This window comes from Micromys minutus (genome assembly GCF_963924665.1).
Source record: "Micromys minutus genome assembly, chromosome: 3".
NCBI classification, from domain to species: Eukaryota; Metazoa; Chordata; class Mammalia; order Rodentia; family Muridae; genus Micromys; species Micromys minutus.
In genome coordinates, this window is record NC_137972.1 from 65,200,663 (window position 1) to 65,221,273 (window position 20,611).

Genomic DNA, 20,611 nt, shown 5'->3' on the forward strand with positions numbered 1-20,611 from the left:
TACAAAGAGAACCCTCCCCCCATTAGATGGGAATATTTGATAAGGCAGATATTCGCAAACACCACAATGCTAAGCTTCCTTCTCAAAGTCCCAGTGGCAAAACCGGGAGATTTCCGCTGCATCCTAGAACTATCCTGGTAACTACTGAGACGTATCCTTGGCCCTACCAGGGCCCGCCCTTGACTGCATGGCTTTGTTCACTAATAGACCAACCTCAGTTCTATCTCCAAGTACCATGATTTCAGACACATGAATTCTCATAGCACTCGGTGGTCACTCCCTGAGATCCCATTTCACTTATGAACCCATGTGGTACCTCGGTAAACACATTCCAGCTTATGGTGGAACAGGCACCACCAACTGAGATACAGACCCCAGCTTCATGTTCCCTCTGCTACCTTCCTTGTGCACTGCCTACCTGTGAACACCCATCCTATTAGAAGAAGCCTATCCTACAAAGCTTCCCGGCCATTCACAATGCTTCACCCTGCTGCTTGATCACCAATGGAGGCCGAGTTTGGGTCTCAAATCATGCCGGGTGAAGTGGAGATGGACCTTTAGGGTAGAACTGGAAAAATAACATTGGAAACTGTATTTTCTATATCCAAGGTCTTGGCAGCTGCCTCTTCAGAGGCTTTTGTGTCTATGTATTACGGCAAGCTGGTAAATGGTTCCAGGGAGCTAAGCAGCTTTGTACAAACCCTAGTCCTAGGCTTCCCAGAGAAATGTGAAATGGGCACATAGCATTTCCTAGTGGCCACAGCAACACTTGCTTTCACCACCCTTTCTCATAAAGCTTGCCCTCCTAACCAGGATTTCTGGGGATCACTTTCCTAATAAACCATGTGCACTGACGTTCCAATCTTGAGTTCATTCTAGACGAATATGAGACTCTTCACAGGAGGAAACACTTTGTTCCAGTGAAGTGTCATTTGTTAGCATTGTAAGACACCATAACAGGCTGGAACATACAGTCATCTCTGTAAGTTTGCCATCAGCTAAGAGGTCCCAGGGACAAGGGAAGATAAAGCTCCTCACAGTCTCTGGAAGAGATGTCTGACCACAAGCGTTGCTCTCAAAATCAGAGCTATCAAACACATCTTTATTCATGAAAAATTCCCCACTATTACTAAAATTTTCTCTTGCTAGGGCAATTAAAAAAAGAAGATTCCTAGGAAGGCTGAGACATTCGTTTGCAGTAGTAGGGGCAAGGGCCACCTCTACGTCATGATACTGAACTCCCTTTAGGAAAATGACTACTGACACCAGAAAGGCATTTAATGCCATCCAAAAAAGGGAAACTCTGACAAGGCATCTGTAATTGTTGAGCTCATTTTAAACTAGATTGTGTTCAGGAAAATCCTTGAATTGATGGCCCCAAGCAAAGCAGAATAAGGTGAAGGAGAAACTACTGGAATCAGCATCAGACAGAGCTAATATTAACTCCTCTCTCTCCTCACAGCAGTCCAGCTGGCTGGCAGCCCATCACTGGCTCCCTATCCATCAAGAAAATGCATCTGCCCAATCTAGAAATGGTGCAGAGATATCTGTTTGTAGTGAGCCAGCCTCTCAAAGCATGGGAAAATGCATCCAATCTCAAGAACCATAGTGTTACACATACGGACCCAGACACTAAACTGGGACAAGATATTCACTATCTTTGTAAGACATCTCCAGATGCCCTAATATTATCTTCAAGAATTATGACATCTTAACCTCTTTCTTTGGGAAAAGCTTCAACACCATTATTCATGCTTGGATGGATCACAGTATGTCTATGGGCAGAACATAATATTCTGAAGGCCTGAAACAGACAAAGTATTAAGCTCACCATTCTCAAAATCACCCAGAATAGAATACGTAAAGGTAAGAATTTACTGAAGACAAGCCCGTGTTTGCTATCTCTGGTGTTGATTTTGTTTTTGACTCTTTCATTTGTTTTCTAGGTTGCTAACATAACTTCTTTTCTTCATTTTATTTATTTTTGTCATTCTTTTTTTACAGTGTATGTATGTATTTATGTATGCATGTATTGAGAGTGGCACACATGCTACATTACACATGTGAAGATTTGTGGAGAACAAACAAGGGAAGTGAAATCAGTCTCTTTCTCTTGAGTATGAAGAAAAGGGAGGAAGATAGTGAACTCAGGAGAATGCCCATAATACACCAAGTTTAACGGTTTGGGAACAAAGGACAAGACTAGGCTGAACCGCTGTCTACTTCTTAAAATACCCATAGCCATCAAACTAGACCTAGACCTGTGAAAAAAGACAGAGGAATAACACCAAGGTGGTGTGGTCCTCAGGCATGGCTGTCATCCTTGCTGGCAGTCCGGGCCAGTAGTGTGTGTTCCTCAGTCCTAGAAACTGCAGTATGCCAATGCCTCATGCAGCAGACATGTAAGCAGATCAGTTGGGTCAGGACAAAGCATCGCATAGAGTAATAAAGCCAGAGTCTGAGATTTTTCAAGCTGCTCAGTTTGAGATAATTTGTTTTGCAGCAATAGAAAAATGATACGAGTGTATGTCTGACTTAAATAAAAGTCTCTGTAATCTGTGCATTTTACATTCTGGGTACAAAAGATATCTAGCATCTGATTTATCACAGAACTTGTATGTCCCTCTGCATTAGTTACTTTTCTGATGGACTAGACAAAAGACCTGAAACAGCTTGAGGAAGGAGCCCATCCTCTCAGGTTTACTTCATGGCTGTTTGGACTAAAAAGACTGAACAGAACACCATGGTTTCAGGAGCTTCGGAATGTTACAGCGTACCAGAAATCAAAGGTGGCATGGAGGATTGTGGGTCTTGCATTCACTCTGCTACAGGGTGGGTGTTGGGCTGTAGAGAAGCCCTGGGACACCTCTCCAGGATTGGGAAAAGCATAGTCTGAAGCTTGGGACAGCAGGAACTAGTTCAGCAGTTCCTGGGCTCCATCGAGCCTGTAAAGAGGCAGGGACTGTGGGGTTCCTAGGCTCTTGGACACCCAGGTGCCACTAGAAATCGAGGAAAAGCTGAAAATGTAATATGGGTCTATGGGCTGGATCTGGCTTAACAGCTTGTTGGTGGCTGTGGCTGGCAGTGTAGCGAGACCTTCTACCGGAGACTAGACAATGGCTCTATAGGTGAAGACCTTCCCCATGGCTCCCCATAGAGAATCCCAATGAAAAGAATCAGTCTATGGTTTTAAGGCATTTACTGTCATGGAGGAACGTGGATGTGTAAAACCATACACCACTTCTCAGGGTGCATCGATGGTTAAATACCTTTTCCAGGGAGGAGTGTCTAGAAGGAAAGCTTGTTGGCTAAGCCCTTCCAGCCTCTATGTACCTCATTAGCATGGAGGTCATGTCCTCTACATGTGGAGGGGCTTGGGGCATTGCCCTTCTGTGACTGATGGCCACAAACTATGGGGGACTTTGGCTACTGAAAGAGCCCTGGTGCCCATGAGCAGGCAAAACTCCTACCTACTGTCCCTTCAGGGTCTCTGGGGCTTCTAGCTTTAGCTCATCTGGGGATCATGCTACCTTTCACAGTCCCACAGCAGTGGGCAGGAATTGATGAGAGATATTATACTCTGAATGACCCCCTTTCCAGTGGCATATTTCTTCCAGTTGGGCTAACTTCCCAACATGTCCAGAATTTCCCAGAACAACACCAACAGCTGTAGATCGAGCTTTCAAAGTATGAGCCCGTGTTAGGAATTTCAAATTCAATCAATAATACTGGTTACTTAAAAAAAAAAAAAAAAAAAACTAAAGGAAACACTGAGGTGGTCCCTCTGAGCTCCATTAGGGACAGTGGCCATATGATCAACAGGAACATGAAAAAACTAACAGGGAAGCTGTTAAACGGTGACACGCAGGCAAGATTCTAGACTATGGTTCTCGTTCTGTAGGGGACACATCCCTAGAGCTTGGTGGGATATGTCAGGTGGAAGCTGTTCTATTCATGATCCTTGAAATTAATTATATAGAATAATTAGTAACTCTCAATTAGCCAGAAGTTCGAGATCATCAAACACTTCATGTTTTAGAGTTCACAGTCTTACCCACAGCCATAAAACCATCTCTCACTGCCTCATTATTGAAATTCTACTACATTAAAAAAACATATTCATCCTTTCAGATAAAACTCATCAGGCACTCTGAGAGACAGTTTTAATTGACAAAGTGACATTGCCCTCCTCCCACAAAAAAAAAAAAAAAAAAAATACACAACTTCCACTGAATGCTGACGTTGAATACCCCTGTCCCTTTGCGGAGGACTCCACTAGGTATGCTGCATGCACTACAGAAATGTCCTTACAAATCTACATTGTTTCTCCATACATTTTAACATTTAAAATTCTAAACCCTCGTACCTGAAAATGTGACTGCATTTAGAGACAGGCCCAGAAGAGTCAATTAAAGAGTTAGGTGTGGTGTTGCATGCTTGGAAGCCCAGCACTTAAAAATAGAAAGAAAAAGGTCACAGGTTCCAGGTTATCTTTTACTATATAGCAAGAGCCCAACACACACACACACACACACACACACACACACACACACATACACACAAGAGCCCAACACACACACACACACACACACACACACACACACACACATACACACACACCTGTGTGTATAGTATTTAAAGTTAAGGAGGTCACCAGGCTAGTGTTCTGGCAAGACATTAGGACAGAGGACAATGTACAGACATAGTGAAAAGGCTGATACTTAGAATCCCAGTAGAAAGATACAGAAGCCAAGCATGGCTACACCTACAGCTCACTCATCTGTCCTCCAAAGCCATGAGCACACAAATATCTGCTGTTTAAGACAGTGGCCAGTGGTACTGTTCTATAGCAGATCCAGAATATCAGTGCAGTCTCCAGGAAATAGATGACCCAAAGTTCAGCTGCCTCAACCACTCAATAAAGGACCAGTCATTCTGACCTTGGACGTCCCACGAGCTCAGTTATCTGAAGTTCCTTTAAGAAGCTGACAGCGGTAGCAAATGAGGGGGTGATTTTCATCTAGAAGCACATTCAACCATCCAAGAGAAAGGCAGAAAGCAATTAAATGTGAATACAAAAAACTGAACCGCCCAGGGTTTGGAAATAACAAGTGGAACAAATCGGCTGCCTTAGACATTCCCTGAGGGATCACTGAGCAGGGGTTGACAGTCAGAGTACTCGAAATCAGGAACACCTGGGTTCCTCTCTTTCTAAAAACAGGAGCAAAGAAACAATCGTCTTCTGGGACCTTCCCCTTTGCATGACACCACACTGGTCATTCTGTTTAGAAACAAGATGTTTGAAACTCCCTTCCTAAGTCTACACAGCATGCCAAGGAATTTCGCCACCTCTAGAACTTAAACCTGCCTAAAACTTGCTTTCTAAGGCCATCTTGTTGGCAAATCACATTTCCTTGAATTACAAATGAATCTCTTTATGTTTTGCCCCTAATATAAAAACATGACTGTCATCCATATTACCTGACTCTTACAGACCTTCTTCAGTCCATGGACATCCTCTGAGAAGCATGTTCTGCAGATCTTGGTCAAAATGCAACAGCCACCCAGTGAACAATGGGAAACAAATCAGATGAGAACCTAGGTCTAAACTGTAGTCTCCAATGCACATGCTGTCTGACACCTTCTGCTATGGATTGTAGAAGTTGCCATTCAGATAGCAAAGATACTGCCTTAAGAATTCTTTACATTCCTATAAATGGGGAAGAATTTTCTGAATCTATAATGTAACCACTTGGACGGAGCATTTCTGGTAGCAGGCAAGACAACCTGAACTTAGCTGCAAATACCAGCAGAGGGACAGAGCAGCCTCCCAGAGATTTGCCCACTTGGAAAGCCTCAAAAGGAGCAATGGTTCCAAATTAAAGATAACACAGCCAGCTTTTCTGTAAAATACTCAAATATGCTTTATCACCACATGCATGCAAGTGAAGCCCATTTCCCATCTGTCAGGCTTGCTTACCTGTTATAGAGAAGAATGTCTGGTTTCCAAATCTGGCCATCTGGAAAACGAACATTCTTCACTCCGGGGTACTCAGACATGTTCCACTGCAAATAGTGATCTGTCCAAGACTGACAAAGATGGAGAATTAGTGGCAATTTCTTCCCTGGCTTATTTCTATTTCTTGTAAAAAATTATTAGGAAAGTTCAAAGCCAAAAGGAGTTTGGACATTATTCCATGACTAAGTTGTTATCTATAAAGTTTAAGGAAGCTGGGAATTAAATAATCCCTTCTAAAATGATCCAGACTAGCATAATAAATCGCATTTGGGGACCTGCTGTCACCATGACCATGTTTGTATGATGGCATTAAAACCAATTCCAACTCAATGCATACCTCTAGCCTTAGGCTTCTCCTCCCCCAATGGACTGGTTACTTTTAACCAAATGAATAATGGTTCTGCTTTCCAAGTTTTCCCTGAAAGGGCATTTTGAAAGAAATAAAAAATAAATCCATTTATTGCAACTGGAAGCAAAACCAAACTATAGAAATGCCAGCCATTTGTTTCCATAAAGCAGACCCTCTCAGAACTTCTAAGGGCACACTTAACACATTATTTTTGATTTTTGTCTTACAGTCAGTGCTTTTGATACTACAAGCTGACATCTCAAACCCCTGACCTCAGCAGGACACAGACACAGGTATGGGAACTTAGGAGCACCCATGAGTACAGTAATGAGCACAGCAACTCAGGGTCAGGCCCTCATGAGTGACCTTCAGCCCCAGAAAGACCTACAGTCCTTTCTCCAATAATCAGGTACCTTCAGCCATCCCCAGGGCTAAATGGCAGAAATAATCACCATAGAGCCCAGCCTCCCACTGCTGACAGGCAATCAGCCTTAGATTTCAGGCGGGGCAGCAAAGGACCCACCAGCTCTAATGTGTTTCTATTGACATTCATGTGGCAAAATCCAGACTTTCCAGGATTTAGGAAGGTTTGGAATGCTATCCCTCCATCTAGAACCAGAGTGGCCCCCATAACCAAAGACATTCTCACTTGTGCCCTGAAACTTATCCACATATTTATTCTAATGCTTCGGTGTATAGCAATCTCCATTTGATTTCTGACCACAAGTGTTTGTTGCAAAGTTATAAAACAATACTCAAGTGGAAGGAACCAAGCAGTTAGTTACTGGACTTGGAATATACAGATGAGTGTTATATGTCTACAGATACTGATTCTGGCAACAAATATTCATGGACAGGTCTCAAAGATCTGGCCATCCTCCGGAGGAACCACAGTGTTCTAAAAGTCTTCTTCAGAAGTGGAGCATTCCAAGGTCGGAAAATAGCGCTATTCACAACTGGACACCTCAACAAACAAGGATATTAAATTAACTTAGCATGTAGCAGCATTCCTGGAACATCAACATCTGTCCCATAGGGTCCTGTAGCTGATGAGGGTAATGGGGAGTGCAACAATGAGGAAGTTCTGGCTCATTCAAGTAGTTTGCTGAAGCATGTTTGTAACAGCCCACTCCATCTGGATATGCTTGGCCCAATTCTCTCCCCTGATTCTATGTCAAAGCACTTTTATCTTATTCTTAGCCCTGGAATGTTGCTCTGAGTTAGTCACAGTGGCCAATATTGTGTTCATAGTGGTTGCAAGACCTACCCTTGAAGGCATACTGGCAGGACAGTCAAGGACCCATCTTCTAAGCCTGACATGACAGGCAGAGGAGTGGGGAAGTCAGGGAACAGGATCACTTAGATGTTCAAACTCAAGACCACTTAGTAGTACATGTCAGAACTGCCTCACACCTCCCATTTCCCCCCACTTCCCCCAGCTTCTGGGCACAGTCATATGTGGGGTGTTCCATAGCCTTGTGGCAGGTGACATCACTGCTATTCTGCCTGATTAACAGTGTATGTGTGGCTTCTGCCTCACCACAATCCAAGTTTGTCAACATTATGACAGAAGAAAGCTCTGACTGCTCTGGATATAAGTCGGTCACTCAGTCAAGACTCAATTGTGTCACCAGACCTCAAGTAAATGAACCTCTGGGATGTCTCAAGATTGGTTCTTCTAAAGCAATGTCTCTGTACTACAAGACTCCAGCCATAACAACACAGACCAGATGCAGTCTCTGAAGGTGCTGATATCTGCCTGCTATTTTCTCTAACATGGAAACCAACCTGACCCATCAGGTAATGGGCAAAAATAGCTGCAAGAGACTCTTGAACCACACAAACCTGGGCTCTGAGATTTGCTCTGAGGATTTGGAAGACTGAATTATCTTCTCTGAGCTGCAATGTCCCATGTGTATGCATCCCCTCAGGCTAAAATAAGGGTAAAAACGAGATCATGCCTTCGGCAGCAGGGCAAAATCATGTGGTTCATATAGGCGAGCAACACATGATAGGTTTAGAGAACAATGCTTTCACTTTATAGAACACTACATTGTACACAGGGCTACAGCATCTCCAATACCTTTGGCCCAAGCAATGGTGTAAGAAGGATGGGGGATGTAGTGGGAAATGCTAACAACATGGGAGTCTATTGGGAACTCTCCAGAAAAAAAAATTAGAATGCGGTTTTTGCAGTCAGGCTTTAGAAGAAATAGATGTGTGTTCTCAGACCATTCCCGGCCACTTAGATTTTGGGTCAATGGGGTTAGGAGCCAAAAGCATATTTCTCCATAGAGAGCATTTAGAAACATTTCAATATATATGTCAGCCCCTGAGAAACCATGTGAATGAACCAAAGATCTTCCTCAGCAGCCCTAGAATGAAGTGTACGGCTTGAAAGGTAACAGAGGGAAAGGGGAGATGGATATATAGAACGGCTGTAATGTACTATTTTGCAGACTCTTCTACAATTCCAACACCTGGGCCCTTTATGAACATGTCTTGAGTTTTCAGGGAACTTGAGTTTTTTTTTTTTTTTTTTTTTGTGTGTGTGTGTGTGTGTGTGTGTGTGTGTGTGTGTACATGGCATGAAAATGGGGCTGGACAGAGCAGGTGAAATATCCTCTCTTCCAGTTCTTAGTCAAAGGAGACCAACAATGCCCCAAACAATGTCTATTATTGATGTTGCTCTTGGTTACCTCCCAGAACTCGAAGGTAAAATGTAATCTGAGGATACCACACACTTTGGTTGGACATAGGACTTAGAGGAGTAGAGCCAGAAAACAGCCTGAAAGCTGTCTCTTTAATGTGCAGCTCTTATAATAAATGAAGATGCCATGAAGACTATAAAGGACTAAAACAAGCCAATAGTCCTACCCAGCTTTTGAGTCTGGGAACAACAACGATGAACAGCAAGGCAAGAAAGCCCTGAAGGAAAATAATGGCACTCACATATTGGGAGTAACCACAGGCTTTAGAATTAGAATAAAAGCCCATTCAACAGGAGGAAATTCAGGCCTGCTACTGTAAATCAAGCCAGCTACCCAATGGCTAGTGAGAGCATGGACCCTAAAAAAGAACTTAGCGCTGCCACTTGTCTAAACCGCACACTGTCTAGTTGCATTCTAAATACTTGTTTTCACAGATAAGCGTAGGTCTCATCCCTCACCAAATAACCTTCTTCATGAAGCAGACATAGATCATTACAGAAACCAGCCAAAATGCAGGAAACACCTGGTGGTGTTGTTCCTTACCCCAACTGATTCACCTACAACACAATCCCTATATCTAAGACTCATGGAGCATCACAGAAGATGGAGCAGACATATTTACACCACTCATTGACATGCCAAAATGGATGGGGAAGTCTCACAAAGCCCCATTCCACTGAGAGAAAACTCTCCCAGGCACCAGCCACCTGATAGGTTACCTAATCTCCTGTGGTCAGCGCTAAATACACTTACACGTATGAGCTATAAAACCGGAACCTCATAAGGCTGTGTGCATAATCTTCCTCTCTCCTTCACTCTCTCTGTCACTTCAGTACATCTGTATTTCTGTAATAGTTAAAGTATAAGAGCTCACTAACTTGAAGAGGAGTGGATGAGGACACAGGGAAAGTTAGAGGAGGGCGAGTTGGAAATGATATAAATACACAATACTAATGCATGAAACTCTCAAAAAGTAGGAATCTTTTAGAACGAAAATAGTTTTGTTTCCTTTCAAAATATATTGCAATGTAATGAGAAATATATTTGGTTTCCTTTGTATAGAGCTCCTTAAACTCTTGCAGCTTACTGAGTGACAGGAATATCTTTTGCTAAAACCATCCTTTGGACCATATCTGAGATTATGCTAATGTAGCAGCTTTGGGGTTGGACCGCCTCTCATAGTTTCAGGAAGAAAGCCAGACTCCATCAGGGCAAACTGCCTGACGAGAGCAGGGATGATAAACTCCATTTCATCCTCAAGTCCAGACTTGGAGACCAAGGGAGACAAACTTCTGTAAAAAGTGCAATGCAGTTCCAGGTGAGCGTGCACACACAAGTGCAAAGAAGTGTGGCATGTCCGGAGGAGCAGGGTAACTCCTCCCTCAACACCTGCTCTGGTGCCTCTCCCACACCTGCTTTTGAGTGGCATCCTTTAGAGCGAATGCTATTAAATGGGTACCTGATCGCATGAGTCAGTGTGATGGGTACGGGTATCCAGGGCAACACATTTGCAATATGTTGCTGATGTAGGAACAGCCTCATGGGATGCAGACCTTGAGCTTGTGGATTCAGCTCTTAACTCAAGGTGGACAATATCAAAATCAAATTAAATGGCTACCCAGCTGGGTTGGAGATCTGCTGTAGGTATTAAAAATGACATCATATAATCGGTGTCGGGAAGCATCATGCAACTTGGGTAAAAATTCACCTGACTGAGTATTTTGACTCAAAGGAAGAATGCGAGTCCATTCCCCCAGTTTTCCTGCTGACATTTTTCTCTCTGTGATGTCCAGTGCCTCTTACCTGACCACAGCTGCAATCCAGCCCTCAGCAGCACATTGCTGGCTAATGAGTAAACACAATTCATGGTATTTATGCTCCATAGATGACAAATGCAGAAAATTTAAAAAGGAAGCAATTTAGAACTAATTATGGTTTACAACTAATAACATGTGATGTGAATGCTATTATTACTATAATTAGAATTAGGAGTCTAAAAATAGAGAGTAAGTACAAAAGATGAGCAAATCCGAAGGCAAAATGGCTAAGGTTCTCAAAAAGAAAGGGAGAGTTTTCAAAAGGAAATGTGTGCATCGGGAAGGTTCCAGTGTTTCTGTAGAACCCAAAATGTCTTCTGTCATATCCTCACACTCATTAGATCAAAGATGTCTAGCACTCTCCCCAAATGATAAAACCTCTGCAGAAAGGAATCTCCCACCAGCTTCCCCCAGGATAGGAAGAGACTCTCAAAATCAGCAACTCAGTATTCTTTAGGCTGTTGGAATAATCTCAATCATGTGAAATGAGAGACAGCTGGAAAGGGGGATAAGAAAATCCACAAAGGGTAGGTCAAGGGGAATTTAATTTAAAAAAAAAAAAAACTTATGTGACTCTGCCATTTTGACTGGACTGAAAAATCTATAATTTGCAGAAAATTGACTGCAGAGTAGAAACACCCTGGAGAAAAGATTATGTGTATCAGATTTCAGAACAGAACTTAGTGAAATGAGGCTTCGGAACTGAGACCCAGTGCTAAATGCCATTCCCGACAATCCTCCAGCCTCCTGCTCTCACTGATGGTCCCCTGGGAACTCTGGCCCTGCTTCCTTCCATACTGAGCTTCATTCTTATCCATGTATAATATCAAGACTGGGTCAGGCTAGACAGGTGAGTGGCCAGGGAACACAGACATAAAAATCAGTCCATTGCTGTTTATCAATGGTCCCAAGGAAGCTCCCATAAGTGCCCCTGGTCACATGCAAAGCCCAGTGTCCATTCTGCAATGGGGACTTTCCTAAGACAGGGCTTACCTGGGTAGGCTGCACTAATGCAGGGGCATACAGCAGTAGCAGCATTGCACAGACTCAAGCTGCTCTATTTTCCATTTTGATAAAGCAGGACTGTTTCCCCCTATGACATCCAAACATATGCCCACCCACTCTTACAATATTCCAGAGAAACATGAGGTTTTGCTATAATGACCACCTTTATTTTGTGATTAATTAAAAATCAATTGACATACAACCACACATATTTATAAGTACAGTATGCTAATACAGTCCATGTATATATCGATGTATAATGATCCAATCAGGGTAATTAGCATCCTATCTCCTCAAACATTTATCATCTCTTGGCGCTTAACCTTTCTTTAAATGAGTTAATTGCACAGCCTGATTGTAACAGCCCGAAAGAGGAAATTCAGCTAATACATTTCCAAGTGCTCTCCCACGGCTCTGGTCAATGTCTTCTACAAAGCAGGCACTCCCAGTGGTGAGTTCAATTAGTAAATGGGATTTACAAAGTGAACTTTTAGATATTTCTGCAAAGGCACGTCTTAATTAGAACTACCCTGTGCTCCAAAGAAATCTAAAGATCTCTAGTGATACCCTTCAGAAAACAGGTGATAATTTGGTTTTTTTGTTTGTTTCTTTGTTTGTTTGTTTCGAGATGAGATGTCTGAACTCAGCACAGTAATAGCTCTGTTACAATTTTCCTGAAAATCAGCCCCCTCTAAAGTCACTTGTCATGTCTGAAACACTGCTGGAGAGCAATACATTTTTGTGGGCCAGGGAGGTGGGTACAGGGACAGATATCTATCACCTGTCCATGGCACACATTTCTCTCTGTAGAATGGCATGGTCAGGTACAATACCAGCCCTTAGGTGTGTATGTGGCAGCGGGTGGAAGCAGGAGAATCAGTTCAGGTTCAATGCCACCCTGAACTACACAGCAAAAAGCTAGCTAATCAGAGCCACAGAGGAAGATATGGGGGAGGGGGAGGAAAGAAAAGAAAAACAATGTTGATGCCCACGTTTTTGTTTGGTTCCTCAGGTAAACGGCCATCATTCCCCAGGGTTCTTAGAACTTCATCAAACTCAAGCCTCCCACTGTTGTGTAGGAAGTGAGCTTTAGTGTGCATCAGACTTATTTGCCCTGCCCCAGGCTGATGTAGAGTTTTGGGCCTGTTCATTCCTTCAACAAAAGTGACTCCGTGCCTATTGCAGGCAAAGCAGTGGACTAGGATCTGGAGGTATAGTGGGGTTCAACCCTAGCACACAGTACGTGATAGTCAGAGGGAGAGAGACCTGGAGGCAAGGAGCAAAGGGAGAAGTGAGTGCCAAGTGCATCAGAGGGTGAGAAGAAAAGTTCCTTGGAAGAAACAGGCAGTAAAAGAGACAAATTAGGGGCTGGAACATAGATCGGCGGTAGAACATTTGTCTAACGCCATTTTCTGTTCACAGCAGTGAAAATAGTGGGGGAGGGACGATAAACAGAGTAGACTGAATATCGAATAGGAAAGTTTAGGAAGAAGCAACTGAAGTGGGCGTGTTTGAAAAAGCAGAAGAGAGCAAGGGAAGCCATCGTATGGCTTTCTAGGTACATGCAAAACCCCAGGTCATTCTTGACCAACATGTGTGGATGACATCAGGACAGCAGGGAGCAGAGTAAAGAAGAAGAATGCAGAGGGAATGTAATAGAGCCAATGTAAGCAGAGAAAGGATCCCTCACTGCCATCAGCCCTACATTATCCTGGGAGACCAGGACCCCCAGAAGGGGAGGGGTCTGAGCCTAGGGGCACTCATTTTGACTTAGGCCAGTTTGGCTGCTGTGCTGAGAAGAGACACAACCAGGGAAGAAAAGTGCAGAACAGGATGACTGGCTGTAGGACTATACTGATGAAGGTGAGAAAGGCAGACTAAGAACAGTGGGGGGCCATGGACTGGAGAACAATGCACAGATCCAGGGTCTGTTTCTGAAAGCTGAGCTACCAGAATTCTGCTGAGCTAGGCTCCCTGGTCAGGGCAGAAGGTCCTCTGTTCAGCTAGATTAAGATGACTATGGCAGAGACAATATGAGAGGTGGAAAGAGTACCCTAGAGAATGCAGCCGGCCTTCCCAGACACTATATCTAGGCATAAACAAAGGAGGCCAGGAGCAGGGCACACATGAGCAGGTAGGCTGTGTTATCTTAACTCCTACATGGGACTGTGTCCAAAGCTTCACATTACTGTTAGAGATAGCTCAGTGAGAGGGCTCTTCTTTAGCAAAGTATGTCCCCAGCACCTACTTTAACTTCCCAACTCTCCATGGGTTGCCTAGAAACCTCACCTGCCAAGGACCACACAAAAATCTCCCCTGCCTCTGTAATTGCTTCTCTAAGTAAGCCCTTCACTGAGGGCTGCACTAAGACCACATATTGCTGACTCGGCAGGCCCCTGAATCTGTAATATGGCAGTGATAAAACAAAGGCCACGACTGCACATCAGTTCCTCATTTGTAGAAATAAAAAAAGTCACCTATATATGCAAAAATCAACTTAAGCCAATGTGTCATCTTTGATAGACAAGAATCTCCAAATAGAAAATGTGTAAATGTTGTAATCCATACCTTGTAGGGAGATTATATAACAATATATAAATCCTTAAATCAGCTCAGAAGATTTTTTTTAAGTGTACTATGGCCTAAAAGAACGATGTTGCATAAATATTTACATTTGAGAGAAATCTAGAATAATTAGTGGAGTTTCAAATATAACATTTCGAAATAGGACAAAACCTGAATTATTAAAAAAAAACTCACTAGATATGCAAATGCATCAGTACACTTGGTGATGTTTGCCTGTCACAGAGCCCAGAATGGTGAAGCAGGAGGATTGGGAGTTCAAAGCCACCCTGAACTACATAACAAGGCCCTGTCTTAAAAGAAAATGGAGAGAGTGAAAAGAACAAACCCAAAAGAAGACGGAGGGGAGGGGAAAAGAAAGAGGGAGGAGAGAGCAAAAAAGGAAGACACTTAGGAAAGGAGCAGATGTAAAATAGATGAGAGACAAGAGGGCTGTGTTTGTAAGAATTATAAGTGCAAAGATTACAGTGGCAATAAAAACTCCACCTAAATTAGAGACTGACAGTTTGAAACTCAGATTCTAATATTTACAATTTGATGGAACTGATATATTTGGCAATTAAATAATTTAGATTAGAAATCTGAATGTGAAATTAAAAATTAAAGGCTAAACTGCAAGATGAATCTCCTTTGTTCGTGTGTGTGTGTGTGTGTGTGTGTGTGTGTGTGTGTGTGTGTTTGCGAAACTCGAGCAGCCAAAGTGTTTTCGGGTTTGGAGGATTGAGGATTTTGGAGTCGTTTGCATAAATTTTTCCAGATGAACACCCCCAATCTGAAAATCCCAAAGCCCTCAAAACAGAAAATAGTTTGAAAGTCACTCTTGACAATCAAAACTGTTCTGTGCTTCAGAGTATTTTTTGATTGTAGACGTTCAAAACATGGATGCTCACTTAACCCCTGTACACTTTCAGAGTTTCAGTCCACAGCACAGAGTGTGAACACCTTGGCTAAGGATCCCTTCGTTCCCTTCAAACATGCAGCTCTGGGGTCTACGGACAACAGGAGAGGTACTTTCAACCTAGAGAGCAGCCATAAGACAGGCCGTGGATCCCTAGGCGTGGCTCTGCCTCTGATTAGTTCTCTGGCACGCAGTGTTTTAGAATAGCTTGAGATCGTCCAGCAGTAAAATACAACTGAGTCCAGCTAGTGTCAGCCGCTCATGCTTGGCTCCATCCTAGCAAACAGGACAGTCTGCATGCGGTCCTCCAGCCCTCTCAGTTTCCCAGCACTGGGTCAGAGCACCAGCCTTGGCTCTCTAGGGATTTCTTTCCATGTAGTTTGAGTGCATGCATGGGTGGTGGGGTGGGGGAGGGGCAAGACCAGGCAGGTATGTACTTGGTGAACTTACCATTTGTAGCCAAATGTTGGTGGTTAAAACTTGGTTCTTTTCATCCTTAAAAGACAAAAAGAAACAGGTGACATAAATATGGCTTATGTGCTTCACCAAAGGAGCCACGATACAATTATTCATGTACAAATCTGACTTTGGGGATCAACTTCGTGAGTGGAAGTTAGAATGCACCAGGCACTTCCAAATCTATGCCAGTAACATTTCCCCAGAGTCAAGATTTTCTATTTATTCTGAAGTAATACACATTTATTACAGAGCACTTACAAAGGACAGGAAAATATAAAGAAGAAAATTAAAATCAGGCCAGCCTACTATCAGAAATGATGCCAGTTAAGGCCTTGGCAATTTATCTTTTTTTATACCACCCTCCCACACTCCAGGAAGAGGCATGTCATATGGAGCTCCTGACCCATATTAAGGGTCTGAATGGGCCACTGTATTTGCTTTATCCCTGCATGGGGCTTGGCTCTTCCCTCTTTTCTATCCAGCTGGCTACATGCAACTGTGCTGGGTCTTGGGTCCTAAGTCTCCCCTGAGAGTCCACATGCCAAAGACACCGGCACCACCTTGGCATTACTGGCAGATGGTAGTATAAGAGGGGTCAATGGGAAGGTTCTCAAATTAAGAGGAGCATGCACTTTCCAGACATATTAAGATGCCAGCCCCTTCTTCCTCTTCCCTTTCCCTTCCTGGCCATGAGTAAGCAGTTTTCCTCTGCCACAGGCTTCCACAATGTGCCGCCTCCCTACAAACCAAAAGCAGTGGAAACAACGACTCACAGACCGGGAACTCAAAAACTGGGAGCCAACCTTTTTCTCTTTGTATGTGAATTATTTCAGGTGTTTAACCCAGTGCCAAAAACCTGACCAGGACAGAATCTAAAAGAGCCTCATTAAATGAAGTATTTCCACCGGCCCCTTTGTCATAGATGATCACACCCAACAGTGTCAGCAAAATACATGTGCAGAGGGGGCCTGGAAGGTCCACTCAGTGGTTAAGGGCACTTCTGAAAGACTTGGGTTCCATTCCCAGCACCCACACAGCAGCTTGCAAACATCTGCAACTCCAGTCCCATGGGACCCCATGCCCTCTTCTTCCCTCTCTGACATATACACATGTGAACAAATCAAAACATAAGGAAACACTTCAATTAAAATGTTTAAGGTGACAAGTTATACCGAGAATGATGTCAGTCAGTCTGAAATCCTTACTTCCAACCTAAAGGACTCTGAAAACTAGCAACTATTATCCTCCAAGAAAAGTATTCATGAAAACCTGCCCAGAAGTGAACACCTCAAATTCCTGTGTCAGGAATTGCCCTGGCCGGATTCACTGACTAACACACATTCAAAACTGATCCCCGGCATAAGTCACAGGGTGACTTCCGGTGTACAGTCAGTGGCTGGAAATGCACATGAGCACACAGATGCCCCTGTACTCAGATGCTCACCTACTGGGTACCACTGAAGGTGTGATGGGCAAGTCTGAGCAACTGTGAAAGAGAAGATTGTGCCGTATGTGGAGGGACATAGGACAAATCACCAGGGTATCCCCAAGCCAGGACTGAAAGGAATTGCCAATTGATGAAGGCAAGAAATACATCTACTTTTCTAAACTACAATGTGCCACAATGTTCAGTGATAAATCACTGCCTCAGGTTAACGTGTCCCGTGTTCTATGCTAAGCGAATGTTCCCTCAATAGAGCTATATAAACTGCAATCACAGCAATGTCCCCATTTCTGATCAGTCACCAACACTATCGGGAAGCACTGAGTTCTTCAGCATGGGTACCTCTAAGTTCTTCAGGATGTGTCTCTATTGCCCCCAGTTATTAGGCAGCTGTTGTTACTAACAGAGTAAGAGTTAGCAAGAGCTTCATGCAGGTGCCTTTCCTTCTTTTAATTGCATTTGTGCCTGCTTCTCCCAAGAGAGGTTTCTGTGGTTTGGGAGCTCAATTACTACCAATCTAATTAAAAGCCTTTCTTCTTTCCAGAGTCTGGACAGAAACCTCATTAGAGCGACACTGGATTTCCTTACTGTGTAGCAGCATGGGACCAAAGAACAGCGCTTCAAACTGTAATCAACAAGCAGCAGCCAGCCACCACCTGGCAGCACAGGGAAGCCAGACAGAGCAGCCCACACTGGCTGCAAAGGAAGCCCAGGGCCACGCAGGATGTTGCTGCTCTCCACTTGGACTGTCTTCTGTCACCATTGGTCAGGTGGCAAGGTCTCCCTTACCTTCCCATCACAGTATGCTGCCTCCTGCCCATACGGGCACATGTGTACACATCCAAACATATAGATGTGACAGTCTGCTTCCATGGAGGCTCTCTGCTTAGGGGGGACAACCCACAGATCCATAGTGCATCACACAAGGCTTTGTCTACAAGTTATGGTCCGGCCAAGTTTGCATTCTTTCAGGAAATATTGGTGGAATATTCCCACTACAGACATGACACTGAGGTGTGCAGTGGTCATTTATCATTGCCCCTGAGTTCCTGGAACATCAGATGAAGTGGGATTAAGGTAAGAATGACACGCCTTAGGCAAAGGATAAGACTCACTGAGGAAAAAAAAAAAGAGGAGCCCTTTAGAGAAGTTAGTGAAGATGGATTGTACCTACTGTAATATTCCCTTTAACATACTATTAGCCTTTGCTTTTACATGTTAGGATCGCTCAACAATCCAGCATGTGGATCCTCTCATGTCTACCATGTATACCCCAGCCATGACCCCTGCTGACAGCCCTGACTGCCAAAGCACCATGCAAGTAACCCTGTGCCCATTCTTTCCTCACCTGACCATACCTGATGTACAATGTCAGCAGACCTCAGCCTCTTTAAAAGTGAGGTTCTGAGCCAACCTCAACCCCAACCCCAAAAGGGTCTTGTGGGAGGGTGTCATAAGTGAGCCTGGAGACATCTCTCTTTGCAAGACCACGAGTTGCTTACAGATAAATCCATCTCCTCTGCCTGAAAAGCTGCTCAACAAGCAGCCCCAAAGTCAAGTCTCTGCCCCTATGCCCACCTCTGCTCAGGCTACTGTTCCCCGGTTCCACTCAAGCCTAGCCCGCCTACCCAGCTTCCTAACACAGCCATGAACACAGCAGGCCCCAGATATGCCACCCGTCCTGACTTCTCTGCCTTGCCTCGAGCTTCCACATTTCCTTGTTTGCCAGAGGGAAGAAGCGGAGACTAGGTTTCTGTGAGATGTCTTTCAGTGATATTAGTTGTCACAGTATAGCTGTCACCTGACCAACCCCCCCCTGCAAGACACTGGAGGCAGAATCGCAGACCAACATGAGCCGCCTAAAGTAGGCTAACCTGACCCCCACCCCATAGTCTGTTTTAAACTGAGCACGTCAGTGAAGAGCAGCCTTTGATTTGTGTGACATATTTTGAAAAATCAATCTTCCTAAATTACGGTGAATCTGTTCAGTGTAACTTACCATACTTACTGTGCAGTCTGGGGCTTCTACACCCAGCACTTCTAAGGAAGTCATGGGGAGATGTTATTCGATGGTATTTTATAAAACTCTGAGAAAAGCCATATATCAACCCTGTCTAAATCCTCATTTGCAGAAAAGATATAAATCCACATTTGAAGAGCACTCATAGTTTTTAAGAAACATGACACATTTTTATCTATTTTTTACCACATTTTATTCCTGACAATCCAACAAAGCTAGGTTTGTTTGTTTGTTTGTTTGTTTGTTTTTCTTTTGTGTAATTCATCACGTGTAGGTGGGCTCCCAAACATCATTTTCTATGTCTGTTGGGTTTGAATGTTTATACTTGAGCACATACTACCTTATTATCAAGAGAAGGGAATGCATTCATGTGTAAACTATGAAACAGAGTAAATCAACCTCTGGCCTCAGGTCACACAAGACAGAGATGAGCTGCACACACCGATAATCCCATCACTCTGTAGGCTGACACAAAAGGATCAAGGGCTCGAGAGCACCTCGGCCTACAGATTTAAGACCTTCTTAAAAGAAACATACAAGCTGAGCTCTAAACCTTCTTTCTCTTTGTTCAGATATGTGTGCTATGAACTAAAATGTCTTTCTTTACCCCGTGCTGTCACAGTGAACAATGATCATGGGAACAGCAAAACTGCTTCCATATGACACTTGGTAACAGTTCCAGACAGAGGACCTTGAAAGCAGTTTGGGATATCTTTAGAGCAGTGATTCTCTACCTTCCTAAGGCTGCGGCCCTTTAATACAGTTCCTTGGATTGTGGTGACCCCGATCATAACATTATTCCATTGCTACTTCCTAACTGTAGTTTCGCTACTGGCATGCATGGTATGCAGGATGCCTGAAATGTGACCCCCATGGGGGTCAAGGCGGACAAAGTCGGGAACCATTGCTTTAGAGGCTCACTGAAGTTAAAACTCTTCATGATTATGACAAGTCCCTTCTCTCTTTCCCCTTCCTTCACTTGTGAACAATGGACAGGGTTCTCTGGCGGCTACACGCCATGGCAGACTGATTGGTCTGAGGCTGCATGCAGACTCAAATTAAGAGTTGCCTGACAAATGACTGAGGCAAGTTTTGCAAAACTATAAACAATAACCCTTCTCACTCAAAGTGCTATATTTTGCAAAGGCACAGTAGTTTTCCAGGAAAAAATATTGAGCCCAATAGGCTTATCATTATAAAGGAATAGACTTTACACCACTTTTGTGCATATATTTTCAACCTGGTAAATACTGAAAGCTATAACATACGCATAAAACCTGGGGATCCTCAAAAATCTTTAAGAGAA

At 43.6% G+C, this 20,611-nt stretch overlaps 1 protein-coding gene across 1 annotated transcript in view; it reads right to left on the reverse strand.

Annotated features, from left to right (window-relative positions):
* Positions 1–20,611, reverse strand: part of LOC308418597 (neuronal acetylcholine receptor subunit alpha-7) — a gene marked incomplete at both ends in the record, with an annotated part of 109,947 nt that overhangs the window by 40,147 nt on the left and 49,189 nt on the right. The window contains 2 exons of the mRNA XM_080913985.1: positions 5,981–6,090; positions 15,833–15,877. Coding sequence (XP_080770111.1) covers positions 5,981–6,090; positions 15,833–15,877 — 155 coding nt within the window. The remainder of the gene's footprint in view (positions 1–5,980; positions 6,091–15,832; positions 15,878–20,611) is intronic.